The 26,980-nt window shown below is 39.2% G+C and overlaps 1 protein-coding gene across 1 annotated transcript in view; it reads left to right on the forward strand.

Moving 5' to 3' along the window:
* The window catches only part of Trpm1 (transient receptor potential cation channel subfamily M member 1), a 116,677-nt gene extending 89,778 nt beyond the window's left edge, over positions 1-26,899 (forward strand). The window contains exons 21-27 of the mRNA XM_087188191.1: positions 1,323-1,574; positions 3,725-3,917; positions 5,535-5,555; positions 6,248-6,392; positions 7,548-7,750; positions 8,380-8,512; positions 25,288-26,899. Coding sequence (XP_087044317.1) covers positions 1,323-1,574; positions 3,725-3,917; positions 5,535-5,555; positions 6,248-6,392; positions 7,548-7,750; positions 8,380-8,512; positions 25,288-26,566 — 2,226 coding nt within the window. The 3' untranslated portion in view covers positions 26,567-26,899. The remainder of the gene's footprint in view (positions 1-1,322; positions 1,575-3,724; positions 3,918-5,534; positions 5,556-6,247; positions 6,393-7,547; positions 7,751-8,379; positions 8,513-25,287) is intronic.
* Positions 26,900-26,980: the final 81 nt, after the last annotated feature.

The following is a 26,980-nucleotide window of genomic DNA, read 5'->3' on the forward strand; positions in this document are numbered from 1 at the left end:
AAAGAATAGATACTGTCTTATCACACACGACCTGTATATCACAGAGGTTTTAAATTAAAATAGAATCCCAAGAAGGCCATTTCTTTAGGTATCTGAGGGAATAGGGTCCAGGTATTTCTCTCTCTAACGTCATCAACAAGTTTGAATTCTCTATGTTAACCTATAAAGAGAATGTTTATATCCCAGCAAAACACACATTTGAATTGAAAAAGTATACAGCAAGTTTTTCTAACCTTTTGCCAGCTGATACAGAATCAATATTATTGTCTTGCAATTACTGTTGACACTCTCTGCAATGAAAAATGACTGGTGGCATCATTAGGTGGAAGGAGTTTGGTGCCTCTGTCTCAGGAGAGCTTGAGAACCCAAGAATGCTGAATCTAAAACTGTACAACTTATCTTTTTCTATGACTACCTTCTTTTCCAGCGAGGCTCCATCCAAATTTTGAGGATGCTACCAGTGGAAATTCCCAAGTGGTCTGCTTTACCATCGTGATTGTGCTGAGCAAAATCTTTCCCCCAAAAGGCTGCCCCCCAGTTATAGAAGACAGAGCAGACATCCCCAGTTTGCATAGCTTGTTAAACTAGTAAAACTCCCTATGTTGCCAGATATGCAACGACCATGCCATTGCACCTGGGATCCTGGGCTCTACCCCCAATCTCCAGAACTAAAGGGCTCCACCTGGCACAGCAGCCTGTTGCAGCATTGCTGCTGTGCTCATCAGGATGGCTCTGTGTGAGATGGGCCATGCTGCGTGCTGAAGTACTTTCCCTACTCTGCGGAAGTCTCTTCCTAATCAGTCATGATTTTGAAAGGATAGTATCTCCAGTAGGGGGAAATCTGGTTCAACCTCCCTCTGACTTCTCTTAATTTGCAAAGGAATTTGGCAAACCAACTTTTCCTAGCCCCACTCTGATGTCTCCACCCACTAGGTTGCCCCACTGGAGGACCACCTAGGAGTCATAGGAAGACTCCAGAGTTTTACTCCTTTATAAGTCTGGAATGTGAGCCAACAGGCATGGGTCCAATAATTAGAAAAGAAATCAAAAGGCAGCTGCTTTAATTATGGCCAGAAGGAGAGAATTCAGAAGGCATTTCCTGATAGTTTATGAAACCCTGGATCTAAGAATACAGAGGATTCTGTGGAATTTCCCTTTCTAGATATCTCTCTGCCTGTGAACATTTGTGTTTGGAGGCTTTCAGCAGGAAAGGGATCAGATGCCCTGGAATGTTCCACAAGTCTTTTCTTACTGAGATTTTAAAAAGACAAAGCTTCCAATAAGAAGCTCTCAGTCTATTGTTCTTTGGGATTTGTTTTCAGATCCTCATGTCAGAACCAGGCAAACTCAGCCAGAAAATAAAAGTTTGGCTTCAGGAGTATTGGAACATCACCGATCTCGTGGCCATTTCCATGTTCATGGTTGGCGCAATCCTTCGCCTACAGAACCAGCCGTACATGGGCTATGGCCGGGTTATCTATTGCGTGGACATTATCCTCTGGTACATCCGTGTCTTGGACATCTTTGGTGTCAACAAGTACCTGGGACCCTATGTGATGATGATTGGAAAGATGGTTAGTAGTGATGCCCCATGAGTAACTGGAAATATTCCAGCTGTGGTTAGTATACCGGGCCAGGCCCTGAGTGTGGTGTCTTCAATTTTATTTGGTCTTTCTTTTGCAGCTGGTTCCTTATAGGAATTGTTCTTTGCTTTAAGCCACATAGTTTCCTTGCACATTGATAACAATAAAATCTAATAGGAAAACTTGAGCTGCGGGCCCACTATATATACATACCTATTCCTATACATGTACATGTACATCAATAGCTACTCTCTTTTGATACCATATTTAAACTGTAGAATGACCATTTAATTTCATTTTTAAATTATTTTTGATTTATTACTAATGAGTGTATTTTGACAGTAAAGTAGAAAATATCTCTAACTTTTATAAGAGTGTGCTTCACCTTCTTGGAATATAAGAGATCTGCAGTTTTCTGATTCAATAGAAATTGAGTGGCAAAATAAAATATCTCAAAATGTTTACATCTTGGTGATTAGAAACATATTTTCAGGGGCTGGGGATTTAGTTCAGTGGTTCCACCGCCTGCCTCACAAGCGCAAGGACCCAAATTTGATCCCTGGTGCCAAAAAAAAAGGAAACATTTTCAGCATTCTTTGGTATAGGGGCCTAGATTTTAAATTCTGTGAGGTTACATCTACTTCCCATTGTTTTATGGCAAAAATCCCAAACTGAAGTAGAAGCCAGAGATAAAGGGGTCCCAGGGTCCCTCCCCTACCTGCATCTACTCTTTGGCTCATGGTCTCTGGCCTGGAGTGGACACTGGTACTTCTTGCGATAGGCCAAGATAAATTCATGGAAACAATTACTCCAGAACAGATCATAGAGTATGAAACGAACATGAACCAACCAATCATCTTTATACTACCTAAAATAACCTCAGCATTAGGACTGGTTCCAAAAAATAAATAAATAAAAATAACTCTTTTGAGGGCAAGTAGCTTTGAGCTAGGGAAAAAATATGGTTTAGTTAATTCTAGTAAAAGCCCTTATACTCAGGCATGTTCAAAATTATGCATTATGCCAGTTAAATACCCACAGTAACCTGAATGTCACCCATTTGTACAATGGATAAGTGTTGGTGTATATGCTTAATTTATTATCCTTTTACCTTCTTAGGTGTATTATCCTCTTCTTGCTTTTTTCTGTTGTTGTTGTTTGTACCAGGGATCGAACTCAGGTCCTTGCTCTTGAGAGCCAGGCGGCAGAACCACTGAGCTAAATCCCCAGCCCCTGGTGTATCCTCTTCTTACTTCTTATTTTCTCCAATCTTTTCTCACAATTCTTCCCAATTGGTGATTATAATTACTAGAGGAACACCTATTTAAGGGTGTATTTGTCCACTTTTTGTCACTACAACAAAATGCAACTTATAAAAGGTTTGCTGGGTGCAGTGGCACATGCCTGTAATTCTAGCTACTTGGGAGGCTGAAGCAAGAGGATTACAAGTTCATGGACAGCCCAGGCAACTTAGTGAAACTTTGTCTCAGAATAAAATAAAGGGGTGAGAATGTAGCTTAGTGGAAAGCACTTGCCTAGCATGCACAAAGCCCTTGGCTTAATCCTGAGCATCACAAAAAAGAGAAGAAAAGAAAAGGATTTTTGGTTCATAGTTTTAAGGTTTCTGGTCCATGATCAATTGGTCCTGTTACTTTGGGTCTGTGGCAAGGGAACACATAGAGCAAGATCCTTGACCAAGCAAACCCACAAGCTAGAGAGCAAAAAGAGGAGAGAAGATGGAGTCGGGTCCTCTAATCCCCTCAGAGGCGCATCCTCCATGCCCTAAGGACCTCCCTCAAGGACCACCTCTCAGAGGTTCTGCCACTCCTCAACAGTGCCACCAGGGGGCCAAGCCCTTGCTACACTGGCCTCTGGGGCACGTTCCAGATCCAAATTCTGAGCAGTGGGCAACAGTGGAGGAGAGACAAGGATTAGGAGCAGATGAGGACAGTAGTGCTGTAGAATAAGCTGAAGGCACTACATGGAGAAGAAAAAACTAGTAGCTTGTGGATGAGGAGGAAGGAAGAGAAAGCAAGATTTCTTAATCCTAATTAAATCAGCAATTGTGAAGCCTTGAATGAACCCATATGAATTTGGCCCATAAGTCAAGACGGTAAGAGATCTCTGATCTCCCCACTCAGATGATCGACATGCTGTACTTCGTGGTCATCATGCTAGTTGTGCTGATGAGTTTCGGAGTAGCCCGTCAGGCCATTTTACACCCAGAGGAGAAGCCTTCCTGGAAACTGGCCCGGAACATTTTCTACATGCCCTACTGGATGATCTACGGAGAGGTGTTTGCAGACCAGATAGACCGTAAGAATAGAATTCATAGTAAGATTCTCTTCCCTGCTTCTGAGGCAGATGATCAGCTCCAAATTAATGGAAGAGTGTGCATTAATTTGGAAATAAAGTATTTTTTATTCTGCCATAGGCATTGAATTACTTTATGAAGAAATAAGAATAGAATATGGAATGTAGATTGTGAGACAGCAGTCATTTCTTTTACTTGAAAAGTCATTCACTAGAGTTCTGAGTCTCACTTCTCTTAAGTCGGACTTACTGAGCATACTACGAGGCCAGTATCCTAGTTTTTCTTCATCTCCATATGTTTTTACTCTAGGAAAAACCCAGTTGTGTTATTGCGGTAGAATGAAACAGTACAAGCAGGGAAACTCGTGTCTCCTATCATCTTCTTCTAGCCATCAAAGCCCATTTGCCACCTAGATAGCCACTTCTTCACTTCTGGTGCTATTTTTCAGTATTTTATTTTTTAGGTAACACATAATAATTCAAAATATTTATGGTGTCCAATGTGATGATTCAACAAATATACACAATAGTGCTACTTTTTTACTGTGAACAATAATCTGGATGTAAGGAAAAGAAAGGAGTTTCTTTCTGTTCCCCAGAAACCCGTTGGTCCCCAGAAACTCTTGGTCTCCTGCTATCTGAGCTGTGGATCAGAGTCTCCTGTGTTGTAGAGATGGGAAACTCAAATGTTTTTGCAAACATCGCAGTTCAGTCCCATTTTCATATCAGTACCAATATTTTCATTTGTATGATGTATTTCATCATAAAGCATCCGGTATAACAGCGTGTGTGCTGCTTTCAGAGTTCTGCTGTTTGGGAATATAAGGTTTGAACATTCGCTTCCCTCAGGAATCACAAGGCTGGTCAGGATTTCTATTAGATTAGACTGGTAACAGCTTCATGCATTACATTCTTTCTAGCTTTTCTACTATGATTCCCAACACATTATTTTTACAAGTATCACATAAGCCAACTATTGGATGTGTTTGTAGGTGAGTAAACAGAAAGTTAAAAATTTGATTTGATTTCAGAGTATATTAGCCTAAGTAAACACCCAAATTTCCTTAAGAGTTCCTGAACTCCAGACATAGGCTGTAATATTTTTGTTGTCTTTTAAAAATTAAATTGGATAATGAGAGAAGATAAATGGTAACTTTAGAACTATAATATGTTCGGTGACACCCTGAAATGTTGGCTTTCATTTCTTGATCTACTACATGATAATTTTGTACTATTTGTGTTTATGAGATCTTTGTGTTGGGATATACAGAATGCTTGATTTATTATCCTGTAAGTTAAAATGATCATCTGCTGGTAACATCAAATCTTTTTCACAATATTTTTAACTAGTGAGATTTTACCGTTGCTTATGACATATGGTAAAATAAATATTCATGAAATACTTTTCCTAGGATTAATAAATAATATGTACAATTCTTCTAAACAGAGCATTGTTTCTAAGTGTGAATGCTTGAATCCCAAGCTTGAAGTTTTAGCATTTCTTGACAACAAAATAGTCCTTGTGTTGTTAAATCATTTGTTTTACTTTTCTCTCAACTATCATCTTTTTTTCTTTCCTCCCCTCCTATCATAACTAAAAAAACCAAACAAAATTCCTGCTTTCCAATCACTGTATAGTGTACGCCATGGAAATTAATCGTAAGTTGCATGGAATTGATTATTTTAGTTCATGAAATGTGTTTATTAAGTAGTTTTTCTCTAGTTGCATACTGAAAGTGTTGTAATGTTTTCAAATATGACTTCTGTTTTCTGGTGTCAATACTTTTTAAAATTGCAAGTAAAAATAAGAAGACTATAAATTCAATGTTGAAACCATCCTACTTTTTCCTTTGGGAAATAGATCTCCTGTGATCAAAGTGGCATTTCAAATGAGCAGAAGAGAAAGATTATTTTTCAAACAAGATCCCAAAACAGTTGATTTGAGCGAGTAGGGAGGATCCTCACCCATCTCAGAACAAAATTATTTTCAAACTCAATGTACAAATGTAACCAAGGAAACAACTAGAAGACAACATAAGCTAATGTTAAATAACTAGAAGACATGATAACTTTCTAATAGATAACAATATAGGAAGACACCATAAAAATAGATTTTAGATTTCTATTTAAATCATTAAGAACTTTTATGTAAGAAAAACAATAAAGAAATGGGAAAATATGCAAATATGACCAAGAATGACTGAGTGTAGACATGAAGTTTTTAAAAACCATCTTCTTTGTATGAATGGATGCTCCTCATCATATTAAAAATGTTAAGAATGTGTATAACAGATAGTATTCTTTTCACTAACTATGAAAAGGAAGCACAAAAAGATGAACTTTTCTTTCAGCCCCTTGTGGTGAAAATCTCTACGATGAGGACGGCAAGCGGCTCCCCCCCTGCATCCCTGGTGCCTGGCTCACACCTGCTCTCATGGCCTGTTATCTATTAGTAGCCAACATCCTGCTGGTCAACCTGCTGATCGCTGTTTTCAAGTATGTGTCACAGCTCAGGATCCTGTGGTTGTTATTCATGGTCTTACAGATTTTCAGTTTAATCTCAGAAACCTCTCAACTACCATATCTTTGCAGAGAAGTTCACTAGGGCTTTTAAGTGGGTAGAATTTCTGTAGTCTTTTTTGGGCAACCTTAATCAGCCTTAATAGATTCATAAATCAGAAGCTGACATTTCAATACATTTAAATTTAATCATGGTTAATATTTTACTCTAGTGCAAATATTTTCGTTCAAAGTCTTCTGAGGCAGAGAGTATTTCATTCATTAGCAGAGACACAGAAAGCAATATTAATTTCAAACACTGTCACTATTACTATGACATTATATAAAATATCTTTTTTCATTTATAGAATATAAAAGAAAATGGCCTGGGGAAATCGCTTAAATTATTAAATCAAGTTTCTTATATAAATTGCCCATTTGTATGATGTGTTGATTATGTTGACCATGCTTAATAAATGTTAAAAAATATTTTAGCTTCTAAGATGAAAAATATGAGGGAAAGAGATCCTTCTTAGCAATATAAAATCCTAGAACTGAACAGGATGTAGGAGAGAACCTGGTTCCAACTCCTGGCTTGAGAGATGGAAAAACTAGTCCCTGGACTGTAACTGGCTTTCCTAAGGTCCCAGTGTTTGCAGTTAATGCAAACTTTGTTTCACTGCCTCTTGTTGGAAGCTAAAACAGATTGTGCCTACCTCACATCCAAAATAACACACCTTCAATCAAGAAGTTCAATAACTAATCAGTTCCATTACAGGAAAGTAGTCATTTAGTTGTTTGAGTTGAAATTCTTAACATTTCCAAATGCTTCGTTGAATGACATACACATTTACATATACAAAATAAAATTCCTGAGCATATGAACCAATAGACTGTGGTGTGGTTTCTTAAGAAAATAGTGTCCACCAATTTAATATACTTAACTCAATTATTTATATGAGTGAAATGTCATTGAGCATAGATAATACACATTGGTAGATAAACAATCGAAAAATAGATAATCAAGGAATCGGTATCAACTGGACTAAAGGCCATTTTGTGATGTTGTCAAATTTCATTGTAACTTGATTGCTCAAGGAAATCACTACAGAAAGTAATATAACCAACTGTGAAAATGTTTTCTCTTTAAAGCAACACATTCTTTGAAGTAAAGTCAATATCCAACCAAGTGTGGAAGTTCCAGCGATATCAACTGATCATGACGTTTCATGACAGGCCTGTCCTGCCCCCTCCGATGATCATTCTAAGCCATATCTATATAATCATTATGCGTCTCAGCAGTCGCTTCAGGGCAAAAAGACAAGGAGACCACGAAGAACGGGATCGTGGATTGAGTATGTCCAGAATTCTTCTATTTGGAGCTAATGTCAAAAACTGTGTTCCAATTGGGTACCTTCATATAAGTCTCACTGAACTACTTACTTATGCGAAAAATCCAACATTCCAACTGCTATGCTTTTTGGAATACTTGTTATTTTGTGTGGATTCTATTCTAGCTTTGACCCTTTATTAGTGACTAACATCACTGAAGTCCAGCTCATGGAGTTTACAAGTTGAGGTACTTAGTATCTCTTGTATATACCTTTCTATAAAAATCCAAAGTTCCTTTCAAAACGTTTTAATTTGTTGTATCTAAAGTGGGTGAGAAAATAATGCTACCTACTGAACTCTATAAAACATATGCAAAAGGGTTTTCAGAAAATATTGATTTCACTGTCCCAGTAGATGTCATTTAGCTTTGTTTTTTCTTTTTGTATTAAAAAGTGAGTCGATTTGTTCCAGTAGAAAGATGTTTGCTGCCCTTGACAGGCTCTTGGATGTTAACCAAGTGGAGTAGTCAGGAAACTGTTTACAAATGGTGGAAGGAGTTTAACTGAAATCTGGCTGTGAAATTCCCAATGATGCAACTAAATGGATCCTCCCGGGATCTGTTTTCATGTGACCAACACTTCTCCCTCTGCAGAGTTGTTCCTCAGCGAGGAGGAGCTGCAGAGGCTGCATGAGTTCGAGGAGCAGTGTGTGCAGGAGCACTTCCGTGGGAAGGAGGACGAGCAGCAGTCGTCCAGCAACGAGCGCATCCGGGTCACTTGCGAGAGGTGCGCCCTGCAAGGCCTAGGCTGAGGGTCTGGGGACCCCTGCAGCCCACTCTTAAGGGGGATGCCAAAGTTCAACTCAGCATTCATTCAGAGTTCTCCTGTTTTTCAGACTTGGGGTTTTAACTAGTTTTCCCCCCATATAGTGTCAAAGTTCCTAGGTGATGAATGTGTATTGCAAGTAGAAAGGAATAACATTTAATGGTAATATTAGCTCCCCCTCCAAAAAAAAACCACCCAAAACCCTGGCAGACAGTTCTTGCCCACTCTCACCCCGGCGGGGGGGCGAGGAGCGGTACCCAGAGTCCTGCAATAATGGAGAGGCGAGTCAGCTTCAGGAAGCTATCTTTCTCCCCACGTTGCACATCTTCCCTTTGCCTGGCAAGGTCGGGAGCTCCTCTCCTGCCTAGCCTCTTGCTGCTCCTCTGACGCACCTTTTCTGACCTCACAGGGCTTGGCTAAATGCTCCCTCCTCTGTGCCCTCATGAGAGCAAGACCTGGGAATGGGGGATAGGAAGTGGGTGTCCACCCCCGGTAACAGTGCAAGTCTCTAAATTAGGGTGGGATTTGCCTTGCAGACACTTTTACATCTTCAGTACCCAGCAAAATCAGCATAATGTGTGTGAATCAGTAGATGTTTTGATAAATGAACGCGGGTCAGGCAGGGACAGACACGATGACATTTTCTGAACTGTAGTTTTGCCTTACCTTGAGCTGGGAAAGAGTTACTCATAAAGCGTAGACAAGAACAATCTTCACTTTTTTTTTTTTTTGACAGGTTCTCTATATGTAGTTCAGGCTGTCCTTGAACTCACACCAATCCCCCTGAGTGCTAGGATTACAGGCGTTCACCTCCACGCCCAGCACTATCTACATTTTTAAAAATTATGACTTTTGAGAGCCTTTATTGCTTTACAAAAGCAATGTATGTTTGCTAAAGATCTTAATAATTGATAATACATTGCTCAAAAGACGTTAGCAATATGATAAAAGGATGAGCAGGGAGGATAAATGCCAGGGAGGATTCTAGGCCATCTTTATATCCTTAAATACTCAGAATTAAAGCTTTCTAATACAGACACATGTATAGTGAGGAACACAAACCAAGGTAGGACTTCAAAAAGATCTTTCAGCAGGTGATCACCAATCAATAGCCCAACAATTGCAAAAGACTTCACAGTGTCTCCCCAGGGCATGTCCAGGCCCTTGGCTCTGTCTGCCCCAGCCCACAGGAGGAGAAATGATGCCGGAAGGTGGCCCCTCTCCCCTTCTAGCCCCAGTCACTTTATAATTCAACCAAGCCCAACCAGCCACAAATATTGAGCACCTCTATTTGGCTCTCATAACGTATAAGTTCATAATAAAACTTTGAAACATTTATTTGACTTTTAACGGTAACTACTACACTTTCAAAATATAAAAGTTATTTCTCTGTAAGATACACTATACCATGGAGACCATCTAAAATTTCTACTTTTTAGTTAGACATTAATTTGAGTGTAATCACAGCCAGTCATTTACAATGGAAATTGTGTTTTATTTTGCTCTGTGTGCCCCTAGCATTGTTTGAATTTTTACCATTCTTACCAAGGTTCCAAGAATGTGGCTATCAGGTCTCTACCAAATTGCATTTTTCTCTTGGGGTTGTATGCTCACGTAACAGGAATGAAAGTGTGCAGGGCAATAAAAACATGTTACTTCCTGTTTTCCTTGGCCGAAATCCCCAGGGGCAATGGGAGTACATTCCTGCCCTTCCATTTCCCTTTGTTGACCTTGTCTAGCTGACTCACAGGTGAAGGCAGAAGGCAAAAAGAGAAGGAAGTTTGGGGATGGGGAGCTTTCCTTCCGTCCTAGCCAGGCCAGCTAGAGAGAAAAGGATAACATGGAAGAATGGGAAAAAAACTAGCTATCTGTACCTAAACTTGGGAGCCCATTATTACTTTTTTTTTTGGTACCGAGGATAGAACTCAGGACATTCAGCTTGTGAGGCTACCTATTATTACTTTTAAAATCAGACTTTTGAGTATTCAGGCCATTTTGTTAATTCTTTAACCTTTGTTCTATATTGAATTAGTTTATTTTCTGTCTCACCATTTACCATTTGGTGATTTTCATGCTTTCTCCCACCATTAGATGGCAGGATCTGATTAGGACAGCATCGGTCCCTTTCCTGTCTTCCTGTTGTCTAAGAACCTTTTCAGACCTGAGCCAGTGAGTCTCATGACTCAGTCTCACCAACATGTTCCTATAGGACGTTCACACATTGGTCATGCTCCTCCATGCAGGGTACGTTGAATCCCTTTTCGTGGGAACCAAATCCATGGCTTTCTCCTAATGTTTGGAAATTGCACACAAAATTGTAACAACTGCACCATTTATTTTTGTCATAAAATGTGAACATTTTGTAAGACTGAATGTTTGTCTGTCAATAAGAGATCTGCAGTGTGGCTCAGCGCTAACACCACACGGGGTTACAGCAGAGTGTCTGACCCAAAGCCCAGCCCAGCGTGCCTACCTGGACCTCTTCCTACTAATGGTCATCAACTTTTGTTTCCTTCCCCTTTCAGGTAAATCATGGCCATGCCCTTCTTCTCATCTCTGCCACCACCCAGTAAACTAGAACAAGCTTCCCTCATGTTTGACCTCCATTCCTATAGCTCCCCTTCCTAGCCCTCTATATTCATCCTCTTTCAATCCAGGTTGCATTCTGTAGTCTCTAATCCACCCTTGTGCCCTCGTCCACTGCAGTCAGGCTTACAGGGCTCTGCCATCTCTCCAGTCTTACTCTGGACTGTCCTCTTCCTCCAGCTCTGTATTCTGTCCTTGCCTACTTTTATTTCCTCAAAGCACCTTGTCCTTCCTACTACAGGGTCTTTGCATGTGCTGATCTCTCTGTCTGATACCTCTCCTTTCTGTCAGGCTCATCCTTTGGGTCTCTGCTCAGATGCCAGTTCCTCATGGAAAACTTCTCTAACTACCTCATAACAGATTGGGTCAGGACCCTTGGGCCCTATGCTCTATGAAGAAAGGCACTATGTCTGGGTTTTGTCCACCATGATATTCCCAGATGATGTACATCTTCATGTAGCAAGAATCAGATTTTTTTTTTGGTACCAGGGTTCGAACTCACTTGCGTAGCAGGTGGCGAAACCACTGAGCTAAATCCCCAGCCCAAGAACCAGATTTTTTTGAATGAAAGAATGGCTCTAAATTTGCCTCCTGATTCAAATATAAATTTCTATCCTATCTTCAGTCTGTTCTCTCAAAGAATATCTGAAAAAAAGAGAAAAAAGAAACCTGTGTTCTTTCTAGGTTCAAAACATTGGTTTTCCTGTTAGAAACAAGGCGTAATCTCAAGATGCAAAGAATTGTGCTTCCATAATCGCCAGGAAAAATGCTTAATATCAGCAACATCAAAACGAGGGTGGGTGCTGGCAGGCAATGCCTCTTTGCTCACAGGGATATCATTAGACAACCGAGGCTGGTAGGATGAGAACATCTGACAGATGACTTCTGCCGCTTAACCAAGGTAGAACTTGTCCGTCCATCTGAACATTCCATCATTATACTCGACGAATACCTGGTAATGTTTGTCCATATCAGTTGGAGCTTCAGGGTCCTCTCTGAAAATCCACCCTTGTTCTCTCTGTGGTTCAGTAACTCTTATACTGACTGGCTCAAGAGCAATCAGGTTCGAAAGAATCTTTCCTGACAAAACTTTGTCAGATATTTGACTTCCTTGTCTTAAATAATGAGAATTATGTTATCCAGTGTGTTTTCCTTTTTTCATGGCTTCAAGGAACCCCAGCACCAAACTTAATATTTGATTTTAATATTAGTCTAAATTTTTACAATGTGGTATATATTGCTCCTAAAAATATAAGGATTTTTTTTACATCTTTTGCTTCTATTTACATAATTATTATTATGTCTGATATTTCAAAATACATAGGCTACAATTTACACTGTTTTTTTTTTGGTACCGGGGATGGAACTCAGGACCTTGCGCTTTCGAGGCAGGTGGCGGCACCACTGAGCTAAATCCCCAGCCCAATACATTATATATTTTAAATGTAGTTGGTCCTGTATTTAAGAAATTATGGGTGTTAGATGAGCCAAGTCTGTAACAGGAGATTCTGATTCTGCCAAAACCTTCTGGGATTTTTTTTTTTATCAGATTTGTATGTTTGGGTTAATATCATAGATTTCCTGTAGGCGTCAATTCATGGCTTTGAGATCTTATTTGACACCCTCTCCCCATGACTAGGAATAGAAGGGACTGGTAAGAGAGGCCCTAATAAGAAGAACAAGACAGTAACTAGAAGAGGAAGTGGAAGAGAGATCAATCTTAGAAAGTGGATAATATCTCTGATACAAAGGTCATAGAAATACAAGCATGCAGTGATGGTAGAGACGCTGGGAGAAGAGCCTAGCTGAATGTCTGCATCTTATACAGTAATAGGAGTCAAGGCTACTTGGATGATAGGAAGGGGTGGAATTAAGTATTGAAGCTTTAATGTCCCCCGTGAATAACATTCTTGTTCCTCATCTGACTTTGAGAACTAGAGATAGATGCAGACATCATGCAGAAAGAAAGTTTTTAAAACTCAGCTTTATTAATAATAAAAATTGCGGTAGAGACTGTGGTTCAGTTCTTGCCAAATCCACACCTGGAATCAAGCACGCCCACTCAGTCACAGACAGCAGTAGTCACTGCAGCCTCGCCTCCCACAGGAAGTCAGCCTCCCCACAAGGCTCCATGTGACCGGGACAAAGCAACAGCCATGTTCTTTGCAGGCAGCTAACGTTTACAGAGAAAAAGAAGAGCATGCCAGTGGCCTGGTCCCCAAACTCCAAGCAGATAAACAGTCCCGCTCAAGAAGAAATAAAGGGCTGGAGAGAGGAGGAACATTATAATAATGGGAAGTCCTGTCACATAGAAACAAATTGAGAATGAGGAAAAGTACTTCTACCCCAATCAAGATTACAGTCATGAAGTCAGTAGGGAGGACCCAAGTCCAGTAAGCTTATTTTTAAAGTAAAACTACCAGGAAGGGTGGTAACCAGGGGATTGCTTGGCAAAAATAACAAAGACTCCACTGAAATTAGATAACATGACTTTTTACTGGGCCATCCTCTGTGGCTCCCATGACTTTCAAAAGTGACACCCTGTAGCCCTAAGGCAAGGACAAAAAAGGAAGCATACACGAGGCAGGGAGACTGAAGGGGCCCATGCTCCTGAGACCAGGTCAGTGAGGAGATCACAAAGACACCTGTGCTTCCACACGGCAGCAGAAACAGACTGACTGTACTGCTTCCTGACGTCACTGACACTTGCCTAGCCCTGGAGAACTGGTAGTGATGAGAAGGGTTAGGGATGGGCACTATTAGGTTTGAAGTTAGGCAGAGAGAGAGCATAGGATCCTCATAAAAGCTTTGCTTACTGGCCAATCATAGAGTCAGGGCTGAATAGAAAGTGATCATTACCAAAAGAAGCCAATGGTTTGCTCAATTCTAGAAACCCAGGAGATCTGAGGTCCATCCATGCGTGGGTGTGTATCAATGAGGCAGCATAGAGCTACAATCCCAGATAGCTCAATATTCTTTTAGGGTCTACTCAGTGTGTTGTTTATTACAAAGAATGAGAAAACCAGAAGATTTAAGACTTGAATCTTGTCGTTTCTTTATTAGTCTTTGTTCGGTCTTTCACATAAAAAACTTTGCAAGTCAGCACAAGGTTCTGTCCTGGGTGTTCTCCCTATAATTATGAAATTTAAAAGGCAGCCTTATGTAAGGAAGTAAATGGAAATTAAAATAGCTGGATGTAAAATTTAAAGTGGATTAGACAACTTTATGATCTGGAATAAAATTATAGGGTAGGAATACTCTTAGAACTTGTGTGGAATACTATTGGATCTTGAAACATGGGTTTCTTCAAGCATGAACTGGACCTAGCTCTATTGACATCATGTTTTTTATGTGAACATTTAACTCTATCATTAAGGAAATGTTCCCATATAATTTATGAGATGCCTTGCAGGTGAAAGGTGATTGTTTTACATGAAAAGATGGCTTCACATAAAACAAAGTTTAATAAATGGCTTAGTACAGAATTCCAAATGTCTAAGTCCTGCCCTTGGGAAAGTCAGAGCTCTGAGAGCCTAAATCCGACCTTACATTTAATAACTGAGGGTCTGTACAATGCCCAGGCAATCTCCTAGAAGTTATTACAAAAGCCCCTCACATCGTACACACTGTTCCATGTCGCTGTATTTAAATGAAATGAAAAGTGTATCTATAATTCCTTTACCGAAAAATGTGTTTCTGTTAAATTACTTTAAGGTTCAGGGGCATCACACTCAAAATCAAATACCCTCATAGCGTATGTGGCAAAATGCAGAGAAGATTTGTAATGATATCTTATTTCACATAGCTGTGTCCTTTGACACTTGTATAACATTTACACTTCATGGAGTACTTTCACATATACAATTTCAATTAATTTTCATGCTATCATGCTGCAAGTATGATTATCACTATTTTATAAAAATCACATGGTGATGAATGTGTGACAAAGAGAAACTGCAAGAGTATCTCCATCCTTAATTAGAAAATGGGCACATCGCAAAGGGAACCTGAAGGCGACAACATGTTTAATCAGAAACAGGTTCGGTTTTTTCCTCAGACACAAACAACCACAGAGTCAGGGTACATGATGTCAGTTTGGTATCATTATCTTGCACGTTTTCATTTTAAAAATAAACACACATGCACATTTTGAGATTGATTAGGGCATTGGAGAGCATCTTTCCAGCAAAGGAGTTCAAAGACCAATCTCTACAAATCTCTGAATCAAACAGAGAGAAATCTGAAGGGGTTGACGAACACAGCAATTATTAATCAAGACTGAGTAAATAAATTAGGCCCTGTGCTCTTTTAGTAGGTGTACACATGAAGCAGTTCAGGGCAGGGCAAACAGTGTCATAAATCAAGTGGCCTTTAAAATTCTATTCCAAGACAAGAGAATGATTAATGTGGGCCCAGACAGTTTATAGATTTCATTTGTTTACAGTTTCTTTTCACATAAAAGACTGGAGAAGGCAAGCGCTCAGGAATCGTTCTGCAGCCCTGCCAGCGGAGAGGTCCTGTGTCTGGTGGTGAGGAAACTGGCCTCTATCACGTTTACTACCAGTTTACTTTACCTTGTCTAAAGTATTCTCAAATGGAAGGACTTTTGCTGTGAGATAAATGGTACCTAGCACGTGAAATGGAAACCTAGTGGAAGGCTAGGCTTGGTGGTGCATGCCTATAATTCCAGCATTTGGAGGCTGAAGCCAGAGGATTGCCATGAGTTCAAGGCCAGTCTCGACTACAGAGTGAGTTCAAGGCCAGCTTGAACTACACAGTGAGACCCTGTCTCAAAACAAAAAAAAAAAAGAGAGAGAAACAAAAGAAACCCTAAAGGAGCTATCTCCATTCATCATCTACGAGGAAATCCAAATACAAAAAAAGGGTACAGAAACCATTGAGGGGGGGATGGCAAGAAGTAGATCTGGTAAGAAATCAGGGTCACTGTATAAAAGAAAGCATGCATTTCATGTCAAAAGTACTAATCACTCAAAGAAATGTTTCATTTGAGCTGAATACTAGCCATCCTAGAAAATGGTTATAGGTGATTTGACCGAGTGATTTGAAGTCTCAGCGTATTCTGAAAAATAAATATTTCAAAATGTTGAAACCCATATAATAAAGCATGGAAATATAAAAGCTAAAGCCAAACAAACAGCGTATTTTTACACACAATGGCTGACATCCCTCACATCATCCAGGCAATCTGCATCCTTCTGGTTCTTTGCAAATGGCAAAAGCAGCTGCAAGTTCTCCATCAAGGTTTCTCAAACTGGCCTCATCAAATGCTGTGGTGTTTGGGGCGCTCAAGCTCTAAGAGAATCTTAGTGTTTTCATTTCAGGGACAGTGGTATATCTGTGATGGTTGCTTGAGCAGATTTAGGGAGGCAGAAAAAGATGAGGCAAGAAGAAAGCAAGGGGCCAGGAGTAATGTTGCACGCCTGCAATCCCAGTCCTTGGGAGGCTGAGGCAGGAGGATCAGCAAGAGTTGGAGGCCAGCCTAGGATACATGAAGAGCTTTGTAGTTAAGGAACAGACACCTTTATAGGGAGAGGTTAACTGCTGTGCAATTGGAAGCGAAGATCTGCAGCCGCATTCACATTGCATTTGACATAATATGGGAAATGTCGAATGTCGTACCCAGAATAGGATTATCAATGGAGATGATGACGTTTCCCTTTTACACACTCCTTCATACCCAACACTGCAGTGAAATTTGGTCTGTGTCTTAAGTGTGATGGGAAGCTTCTAGTGTTCTTAAGCAAGAAGTGACATGATTGTGTGTCTGTCATCTTCTTAGATTGCAGTGAAAAGACACGGGAAGCCCAAAGATTATTCGTAACAATTATTTTTTTGCCTTACTAGCTTGGGGGTAAAAAATGAGGTCGCATACCCTTTAATATTAAATGAAATGATTCTTTGATACCATCTGCTTATTCCAAGAGTGGCTTTTTTCATTTTCATATTGTTCTGCCACCTTAGGTATCCTAATAAGCAAAAATCAAGCCCCCCACCACATGTACTCATGCACACACTTTGGGGTGAACTCTAGAGTTCATAATTTTATGACATTATGAAGTACAATAACTGAAATGGGGAATTTAATAGAGAGGCTCAATAGCAAATTTGAGCAGGCAGAATAAAGAATCAGCACATTTGAAGACAAATCAATTAATGAATATAAAAAACATGGTACAACTATATGTGATCTGCAGAGATTCACTTCAGAGTTTTAAAAAAACCAATAATTTGATTTTTTTTTTTTGAGACAGGGCCTCACTATGTAGTTCAGGCTGGCCTTGACTTTACTATGTAGCCCAGGCTAGCTTCAAACTCACTGTGATCCTCCTGCCTCAGCCCCCCAAGTGTGTGTGCCACCATGCCTGGCTTTAAAAATATAGTGTGAAAGGATGAAAATATAAAAAGATATTCCACATTAACAATAACCAATATCAGACTAAGTAGTCTTTAAGACAAATATTGTTACTAGAAACAAAGAAGGACACTATACAGTGGTAAAAGGGTCAATCTCCCCAGAAGCTATAACAGTTATAATCATATATGTACCTGATTATAGTCTAGTAATACATGAAGCAAAAACTGGCAAAATTTAAGGGAGAAATAGACATTCTACAATAATCATTGGATACTTCACTTCTCTCATTAATGATAGAACTAAGCAGAAGATCATCAAGGAAACAGAAGATTTGAACAGTACTACAAGCCAACCAAACCTAGCAGACACCAAATGAACACCTCACTCAACAACAGCAAAATATGCCTTCTTGTCAAGGCATATGTAACATTCTCCAAGACAGCATATCATAGGTCATCAAACATGTCTCAACAAGTTTTAAAACAGTTGAAGTTACTTGAAACCACCAATGTGTGTTAACCTACTCTTAGAATCAGTGGATCAAAGAAGAATCACAAGAGAAGTTAGAAAATACTTTAAGGTGACTGAAAATGAAAATACAGTGTACCCAGATTCACGGAATACAGTGAAAACAGTACTCAGATGGACACACATGATTGTAAAGGCCTGCATTTAAAAAGAAGGAAGATCTCAAAGGCACTGAAAGCTCAAATAACAAATAGATCACTGCTAAGGATGCAGATTGACCATTGGCTGTACATACACAGAAGTCAACTCCAGAAGAAATGCAAAGTCACTGAAAATGGAAGTGAAATTGGGATCAGAGGTCACAGAAAACATTTTGGAAGTTCAGACTGAGCCCAACCAGTTTGATCTTCTATTTGCCAAAACAAAAATAACATTCTCCAAGACTGAGTCTCCAACTCTCAAGATTCAGAGTCACATGACATAATATTCAAAATACCAGGATATAATTTCAAAATCACTTGGAATGAACTCAGAAATTTTCAACTCATCAGGGAAAGAGACAATAAAAAAAATCAATGCTGAGATAACAGTTGTTTACATTATCTGACAAAGGCTTTAAATTATCTATTACAAAAAAGAATGCTTGCTGGGCCTGGTGGTACATGACCATAATTGTAGCATTTGGGAGGCCAAGGCAGAAGGATTGTCACAAGTTGGAGGCCAGCCTAGGTTACACAGTAAGTTCAAAGCTAGCAAGATCATGTCTCAAAAAAAACAAAAAACAAAAAACAAAAAAAGAGAGTAAGAGACTTGAACAAAATTTCAAAGACTCTGAAACTAATGAAAAAGTAGAAAGTTTCAAGAAAATATAGAAGAAAATCCAAAGAAAATTGTAGAACTGAAATATTTAAGTGAAACTAAAAATTCAGTGGATAGGCTCAACACCAAAAAGGCATGACAGAGAAAAGAGTAAACTTGAAAATACTTTAATAGAAATTAACTAGTTTGAACAACAGAAAGTACACAGAGTGGAGGAAGAAACACAGTCTCAGAAAACTGCAGGACAATAACAAATAATATAGCATTTTTGCCATCAGAGTCCCAGTGGAAAAGAAGCAGTATGGTATGGAAAAACTGTTTAAAGAAATAACTAAAATGTCCTCAAGTTTGGTGAAAATATAAACCTGCAGAGTAAAATATTTAGACAATATTAAGCAGAAATAACTCAAAATATCCACACCCAGACATGTCTTAGAAACTACTGAAAACTTAAGACAAAGAAAAAAACTTAAACAGCAGCCAGAGAAAATGACACTTTACTTACAGAGGAGTAGGGATGTGAATGATGGCAGATTTCTTATCAGAAACAATGGAGGCCAGAAGAAAGTGGCACCATATTTTTTAAAGAACTGAAAGAATAGAACTGTCAACTCCAAATGCTATATCTAACAAAAATTTCTTTCAAGAATGAAGATGAACATGAAGTTATTCTTAAAGAATCCATTGTTAGCATAACAGCTCTAGAAGAATGACTGCAGGAAATGCCTCAAACAGAAGGAAATTCAGAACACCAGTAATGAAGAATGTCAATCGCTTCTTGACCTTTTGGCTAAGGTCAAGTGTAGTAATGCAGAATGTCAGCAGTAATAAATACATTGATAAATATAAAAATGAGTCTTCTGTTGAGTTCTTTAAAGTATATTTGACATTTGAGAGCAAAAAAATTGACACATGGTTTTATGGCATTTGCAATAGATGTGAATATACTGTATGATAACTATAATGTAAGGGGTATAGGAATAAGATTTATGGTAGTAATAGTTCTGTATTCAAATTGAAGTAGTAAAATATTGATGCTAAATAGACTGTAAAATGTTACTAGTTTGTATCCCTAGAACAACCATTATAGGGCTGGGGATTTAGCTCAGTGGCACTGTGCCTGCCTTGCAAGCATGAGGTCCTGAGTTCTAACCCCAGTACCAAAAATCCCCCACAAAAAACAAAAAGAAAAACAAAAAACAAACAAAACAAAAGAAAAAAAAAAACAATCACTATAAGATCTGTGGTAAATGTTACAGTAGCATCCCAGCAATTTTCTGAGGTCAGCATTACCCTAAAACAAAATCTGACAGTCAAAAAAAAAGAGAAGAAAACTACACACCAATGTAGTTTTCTTTCTTCATGAGTATAAGTACAAAATTTCACAAGTACTAGCAAGTTGGTTCTGGCCACAACCAGAGTTTGTTTCAGGAAGGGAGTATTTGAAAACAATTAACACAGTTCACCATATATATGATTTAATGAAAAAAGCCCCAAAAGATTATAAAAATTGGTACAGAAAAAAGCATTTGACAAAATTCAACATTAATTCATGACAATAAAAAAATAAAACTTAAGAACTTCTCAGCAAACTGGGAACAAAAGAAAAGCTCCTCACTGGATAAATGGAATTTATAAAAACATACAGCTAACTAGTGAAAGAGTCAATGCTTTCTTTCTAAAATTTAGAACAAAGGAAAATGGCTACTGTCATCACTGCTATTTAACAATGTACTGGAAGTCTTATCTCGTGCAGGAAGGCAAGAAAAAGAAATAACAAACATACATACTGAAAAGGAAAACATAAACCTATTACTACTTGCAAATGACATGGCCATCTATGTACAGAATTACAAAAAACCTTAAGGAACAAAATGGAGCAAACAAAAAGTCTCATAGAGTAAGAAGTGAATTTAGCAAGACCACAGAATATAATATCAACACCCAAAAATGAATCTTATTTCTATATACTAGCAATATATAATTGGACTCAAAGTTTTTCAACAATATCATTCTACAAGACATCTGACAAAAATGATGTATTTAGATTTAAATATAATAAAACATAGATGAGATCTGCATGCAGAACAATCACTGAAAGTTAAAAATGACTTAAATAAATGATATACTGTATTAATGTATTGGAAGACCTGGAAACTCAATATAGTACAGGTATTAATTGATCTACAAATTTAATACAATACCTAGCAAAACCTCACCAGAACATTTTGTAGATATAGGTCATTTGATTTTGAAAATCAAATGAAAAGGCAAAGAAGATAGATTAAGATGATTTTGAAAAAGAATAATAGCATTAGAGAGACCACCCAGATTAAAGATGTATTATAAAGCTATAGTAAGGAAGACATTTGGCACTGGTGGAAGGCTTGACACAAATAAATGGTACAGAATAAAGAGTCTAGAAGTAGATTTACCCAAAGAGAACCAATCGATTTTTCCCCACAAGGTACAAAAGTAACTCAGTGAAGAATAGTCTTTTTTTAAAGTGTTTGACATTGTCATGCAAAAAATGGATTTCATCACAAACAAAAATAAACTAAAAATGGGTCATATGTTTAAATATAAAACACAAAACTATGGTAATTTCTTAGAATGGTAAACATACACTTACCAGATGGACCAATAAACCCAGGTATTAACACCTACTTCCCTCAGAGAAATAAAAATTTATATGCACACAAAACATATACTGTACATGAATGTTCCTAGCAGATCTCTTCATACTGTCCAAAAATAGAAACAACCGAAATGTCTTTCAGCAGGTACTATGTATGGTACATTGACACTAGAAATATTCATTAAGAAGGAATTAACGTCAATTTTTTTAAATTAACTTCAACTTTTAAAAAAACAAGCAAATTGGGCCGGGGATTTAGATCAATGGTTCCACCACCTTCCTTGCAAGCGCAAGGACCCGAATTCGATCCCCGGTACCAAAAAAAAAACAACAAGCAAATCACTTGGATCTAAAATACCTCTGTATTCTGTGCTATGCCTAAAAATATCTCACTGCTGACAGGGAAGCTGAAGACTTAGCCAAATAAAGAATGTATTTGCTGATACGTCATATCACACTATGAGCTCTCTCATAAGCGATGGGTTTCCCCGTGTTTTCCTGTCATTCAGTGTGTAAGTAAAAGTGGAGCTGTTGCCAAGTTGATCCCTAGAGAGCCTGTCTGCCCCCTGTGGAGTGGAAATCACTCCTTGTGTGCATGTAAAGGGTTATGAAACATGTTAAGGAATCGTGAGAAGTCTCAAAACATGGCTAGCATTTGCCCTTTCTGTTAATTGTTCTGGAGACAGACGAATTTGAACTCATTTTTCTCCCTTTCTTATTTCACTCAAACAATGCAATTTCAGCTGGAAGAGTGGCCCTTGTAGTCCCAGGTCCTTGGGAGGCTGAGGCAGAAGGAGCACTTGGGCCCTGGAGGAGGGCAAGACCAGCCGAGGCAACACAGTGAGATTCCATTTCACAAACAAACAACTGCAGCCCCTCAAACCTCTATACAACCTCCCTTGATCTGGCATAGCTGTTTAAAATTTGATGTCTCAGGCCAGGGATTTAGCTCAGTGGTTTCGCTGCCTGCTGTGCAAGCGCAAGGACCCGAGTTCAATCCCCGGTACCAAAAAATAAAAATAAAAAACTAAACTAAACTAAACTAAAATTTGATGTCTCCATGCAGCAACTGTTTACAAGATCTAAACAAGCATCTCACAATTTTCCTTACCCTATACCAGGTTATAAAACATTGTTTCCTCCCGTGGTTACAATGAAGGGAGTTGAACTAGAGATGGCTGATCCGAGATAAACAGAAGAGACTTCCCACAGAACCTGGAAACTAAATGCAGGAGGGAGGAAAGCTTTGGGAGGTGAAGGGAGAGAGTAAGCATAACTGAGACCAAAGAATCCAGTGACTTCAAAGTCTCTCTTTTATGTGCGAGTGGCTAGCAATGCTGTTATCAGAATTAAGTAACAAAGGAAAAAATAGGCAGAATTATAGATTTGAGAGGAGAGATAAGTATCTTTATTTACTATTTTATTTATTTCTAAAAGTTTGCACAGCTGCATAGTCTCTTGCTTTAGGGTTTGTTAAAGGATCTCAATCAAGTTCGACTGCCACAGAGGGAATACGGTTTTAATACAAAAGGAATCATGAAGCATAATAGATTTGAAGGGATCAGACAGTCATTATGGTTAACAGAGAACACAAACACATAAAAAATAATGGAAAGTTTACAGCAAGACATTCCTCTTGGATCCCGGAACTGAAAGAGGAGGGCGGATTCTCAGACCTAACATATGGTCAGTGACAGAGGAGCTGGAAAAGAAGGGAGCCAGGTCCTCTCTCCATGATGAACTTGGTCCTCGCTGGTGGCCAACTTCCAGGAAGCCAGACCCTTCCTGCTCAAATGATGTGGCTTCCTAAGGACCATAAAAATAGTTTGCTCCCCAAGAAAAGAGTTAAGAATAGAAGCCAGGGGCCGGGGATTTAGCTCAGTGGTTCCACTGCCTGCCTTACAAGCTCAAGGTCCCGAGTTTGATCCCCAGTACCAAACCAAACCAAACCAAACCAAACAAAGAAGAGAAGTCAGGACCCTGCCACATCAGAGTGCAGCTGTCAGTGTGGCCAACAGAAGAGCAGCATTAGCCAAAGCAATGCCGGGAGAATGCCAGGCCAGGAGTGTCTGGTGTGCAGGAGATGGGAGTCATGCACAGGACAGCGACTTTGCAATGCAACAAAAGAGCAGCGGTCACTGTGCAGAAGATCAGAGTGAGGATGGCCAGTCAAGAGGAGAGAGGCAGGGCAAGTGAAGGATTTATGGGGGCCTGTAGTGGGGGTGCCAAAGACCTTCAAGAAACCAAGCCAAAGCACTGTAAAGACCTCACATTTTTTAAGAAAGGTGGGAGAAAATCAAAGCATAAAAGCCTCAGGTTGAGGTGTTTGCTTTCATATGGGGGGGAACCCACATGAATAGCCCACCACCTATCCCAACTGGGAACAAGGGATCCCATACCCATCCCTGGAACAAATTCAACTTTTACAAAGTGATCTCAATCCTAGACATACTTCATTGCCGCGTACAGTTAAATTTCATGAACCTATTGAAAGAATCCATATTGTACATTTGGAAATATAAAACAAAGCCTATTCTAATGGATTTTAGTCCAAGCAATATTATAGTTCATAGGCTGTTGCCTGATCTTCTAAGAGTTCTTTAAAAAATTATCTAACAGGGCCAGGGATTTAGCTCAGTGGCACCGTGCCTGCTTCCCAAGCGCAAGATCCTGAGTTTGATCCCCGGTACCAAAAAAAAAAAAATCTGACACCAGATATGTATAATCTGCCATAATCTTTCCTTGTGTAACTTCATTAGTGGAACATTAAATATTAAATACAAAAAGCAATTTAAAGTTACTGGTATTTTTTAGATAATTAAATGACCCATTATCCCTAAGTAAACCACCCGATAATCTGAACCTTCTTTTTCAGTACTAGGGATCGAATCCAAGGGTGCCCTGACACTGAGCTACACCTCCAGCCCTTTTGTATCCCTTTAACCTCAAATACAGATTTTAATTAATTTTCTTATTTTATAACCATTTATTGCTGATGGTCATACTTAAATTTCCAAAGACTAAGTGCAAGTGCAATTGCCCCCACCCCACCCCTACATCCATGGGTTCTATGTCTGTGGATTCAACCAACCTCCCATTGAAAATATTCCAAAAAAGGAAAATGGCATCTGTATCATACATCTGCAGACCTTTTTCTTTGTCATTATTCCCTAAACAATAGAGTATAACTCTTTGCATGCTGTTTACATTGTATTAGGTATTATACACAAAGTAGAGATGATTTAAGTGCAGAAAATGTGCACAGGTTATTTGCAAATACTATACCATTTTACAGAAGAAATTTGTTACCCAATCTGTGGATTTGTTATCCAATCTCCCATGGATACCAAGGGATTCTTTTCTCTCTAGAGGCAGTATAATGTGCCAGTTAAAATGAAAGAGCTGGAGCAATGCTTGCTAGAGCTAGACTATGTTCTCAAACTCCAGATCCACTACTTATTAGCTGTGCACCCTTGGCCAAATTATTTACACTTTCTATGACTTAATTTCCTCATCTGCAAAATAAGGATGATAATGATAGTGCCTACCTCATAGAGCTATTGTGAGACTTACTAAGCCTAGACTAGCACATTAGTGAATACATAAGCAGTTAGCAAAATGACTGATAAATACTAAGCACTATGCCTGTTAATTTCTGCTCTTTTCTGCTGCTCCTCATGGTCTTTTTAGTAGTTATACTAGGGATAGCCAAAGTCCACAACTATGCCCATGAAGTTCCATGATTCCCAAAAGCCTGAAAACAAAAATTAAACAGTGATGACATTATCTTTTCATTTCTAATATTCAGTTCATCTCAGTTTAATCAGTGTATCCCTTTGTATTCACCAGAGTTGAAAATATGTCAATGAGGTTGGAAGAAATCAATGAAAGAGAAAATTTCATGAAAACTTCCCTGCAGACTGTTGATCTTCGACTTTCTCAACTTGAAGAATTATCTAGCAGAATGGTGAATGCTCTTGAAAACCTTGCAGGAATTGACAGGTCTGATCTGATACAGACCAGGTCCAGAGCTTCATCCGAATGTGAGGCAACTGTTCTTCTCCGGCAAAGCAGCATCAACAGTGCTGATGGCTACAGCATGTATCGGTATCATTTTAACGGGGAAGAGTTACTGTTGGAGGATACGTCTCTCCCCATGCCCCCAGGGACAGGATTCTGGAAAAGAGCCTGCTCCTTCCGGGTGAAGGAAGAGAAGGAGAAGGGTGCAAAAATACATCTAGCCCCAGAATGTCAAAGCAGCCTTCACTTCTCATCCAGTCCCAGCCCGCCCCCAACGCCAGACTGCAGTCGACTTGCGGTGGAAGACTCCAAGAACACTTCAGAGCCCAAATTAGGTCCAGATATTGGGCTTTCAGTGGAAGAAGATGAAAGGCAGGCCGACTCTAAAAGAGAAGGAATTAGTTTCTCAAGTTTAAATCCAACAGATGTTATGCCTGGACAGAACAAATCAGATTTTCCAAACACTCAGCTAGAGGTGGAAACAACAAAGATAGAAGACACTATTTCCTATCCCCTGGGAGAAACCAAAATTAAACACTATTACCCCGATGAAAAGGTCAATACTTATAAATCAGTGAAGTCCAGAAGCTTTGTGTACTCTGAGGGAAGAAGGCTGGTAGGCGGGCTTAACAACTGGGCTGCAGAGTATGGTTCAATCATGGACCAAGGCTGCCCCTCCACAGTTCAGCAATGGACAACAGAGTGGAAATACCAAGTTCAGAAGATCACGCGGTCTCGCAGCACAGAAATCCCCTGCACCATGTCAGAAGCTGTAGTGGAAGCTGAGCGTAAAGAGCACTCCACAGACACGGAAGATGACAATCACATTTCTCCAAGGGTCTCCCAAATCTCTCGTTTGTCTCTCACAGTTACTGACAGAACCGAAAAAGGAAACTTACTGTCGGTGAAACCCGACCAAACTTTGGGATTCCCATCTCTAAGATCAAGAAGCTTACACAGCCATCCAAGGAACGTTAGATCTGTTCAGGGCAAATTAGACAGATCAGGACATTCCAGCAGTGTAAGTAACTTAGTAGCTGTGTCTGCAATTGCAACAGAAGAACAAAAGGTTAAGCAGGAGAAAACTTCCACAGAAACTGATTGCTGATCAATTGTGTTTCTTTGATTTTTTTTTTCAAAATCGGAACCATGAATGGATGGACAACACTGACCATCTAAACTCTTATCAATTACTGGAAATCTTTTCATTTAAAAAATATTGGAGGGCCGGGGATTTGGCTTGGTGGCACTGTGCCAGCCTCGCAACCAAGCGCAAGGTCCTGAGTTTGATCCCCCACACCGCAAAAAAGAAAAAAAAAGAAGTTGGAAATTTGGACTTAATCAAAATGTTAATGCACTGCATTTAAAAGTAGTATTTTGTTAGCATGTATCAGTAAATTGAACTTTTCTAGATGGAATGGGATCACATAAAAGTGACAATATGCACATAGAGATAAACTGGTTTATTGGGATATAAGATAATAATGACCTCTTTATTCCTAAGGGCCACCAAATAGCCTGA

Source organism: Heterocephalus glaber, unplaced genomic scaffold, assembly GCF_053883595.1.
Source record: "Heterocephalus glaber isolate CG9 unplaced genomic scaffold, H.glaber_assembly_v1.0 deba00001531, whole genome shotgun sequence".
In the NCBI taxonomy this organism is placed as follows: Eukaryota; Metazoa; Chordata; class Mammalia; order Rodentia; family Bathyergidae; genus Heterocephalus; species Heterocephalus glaber.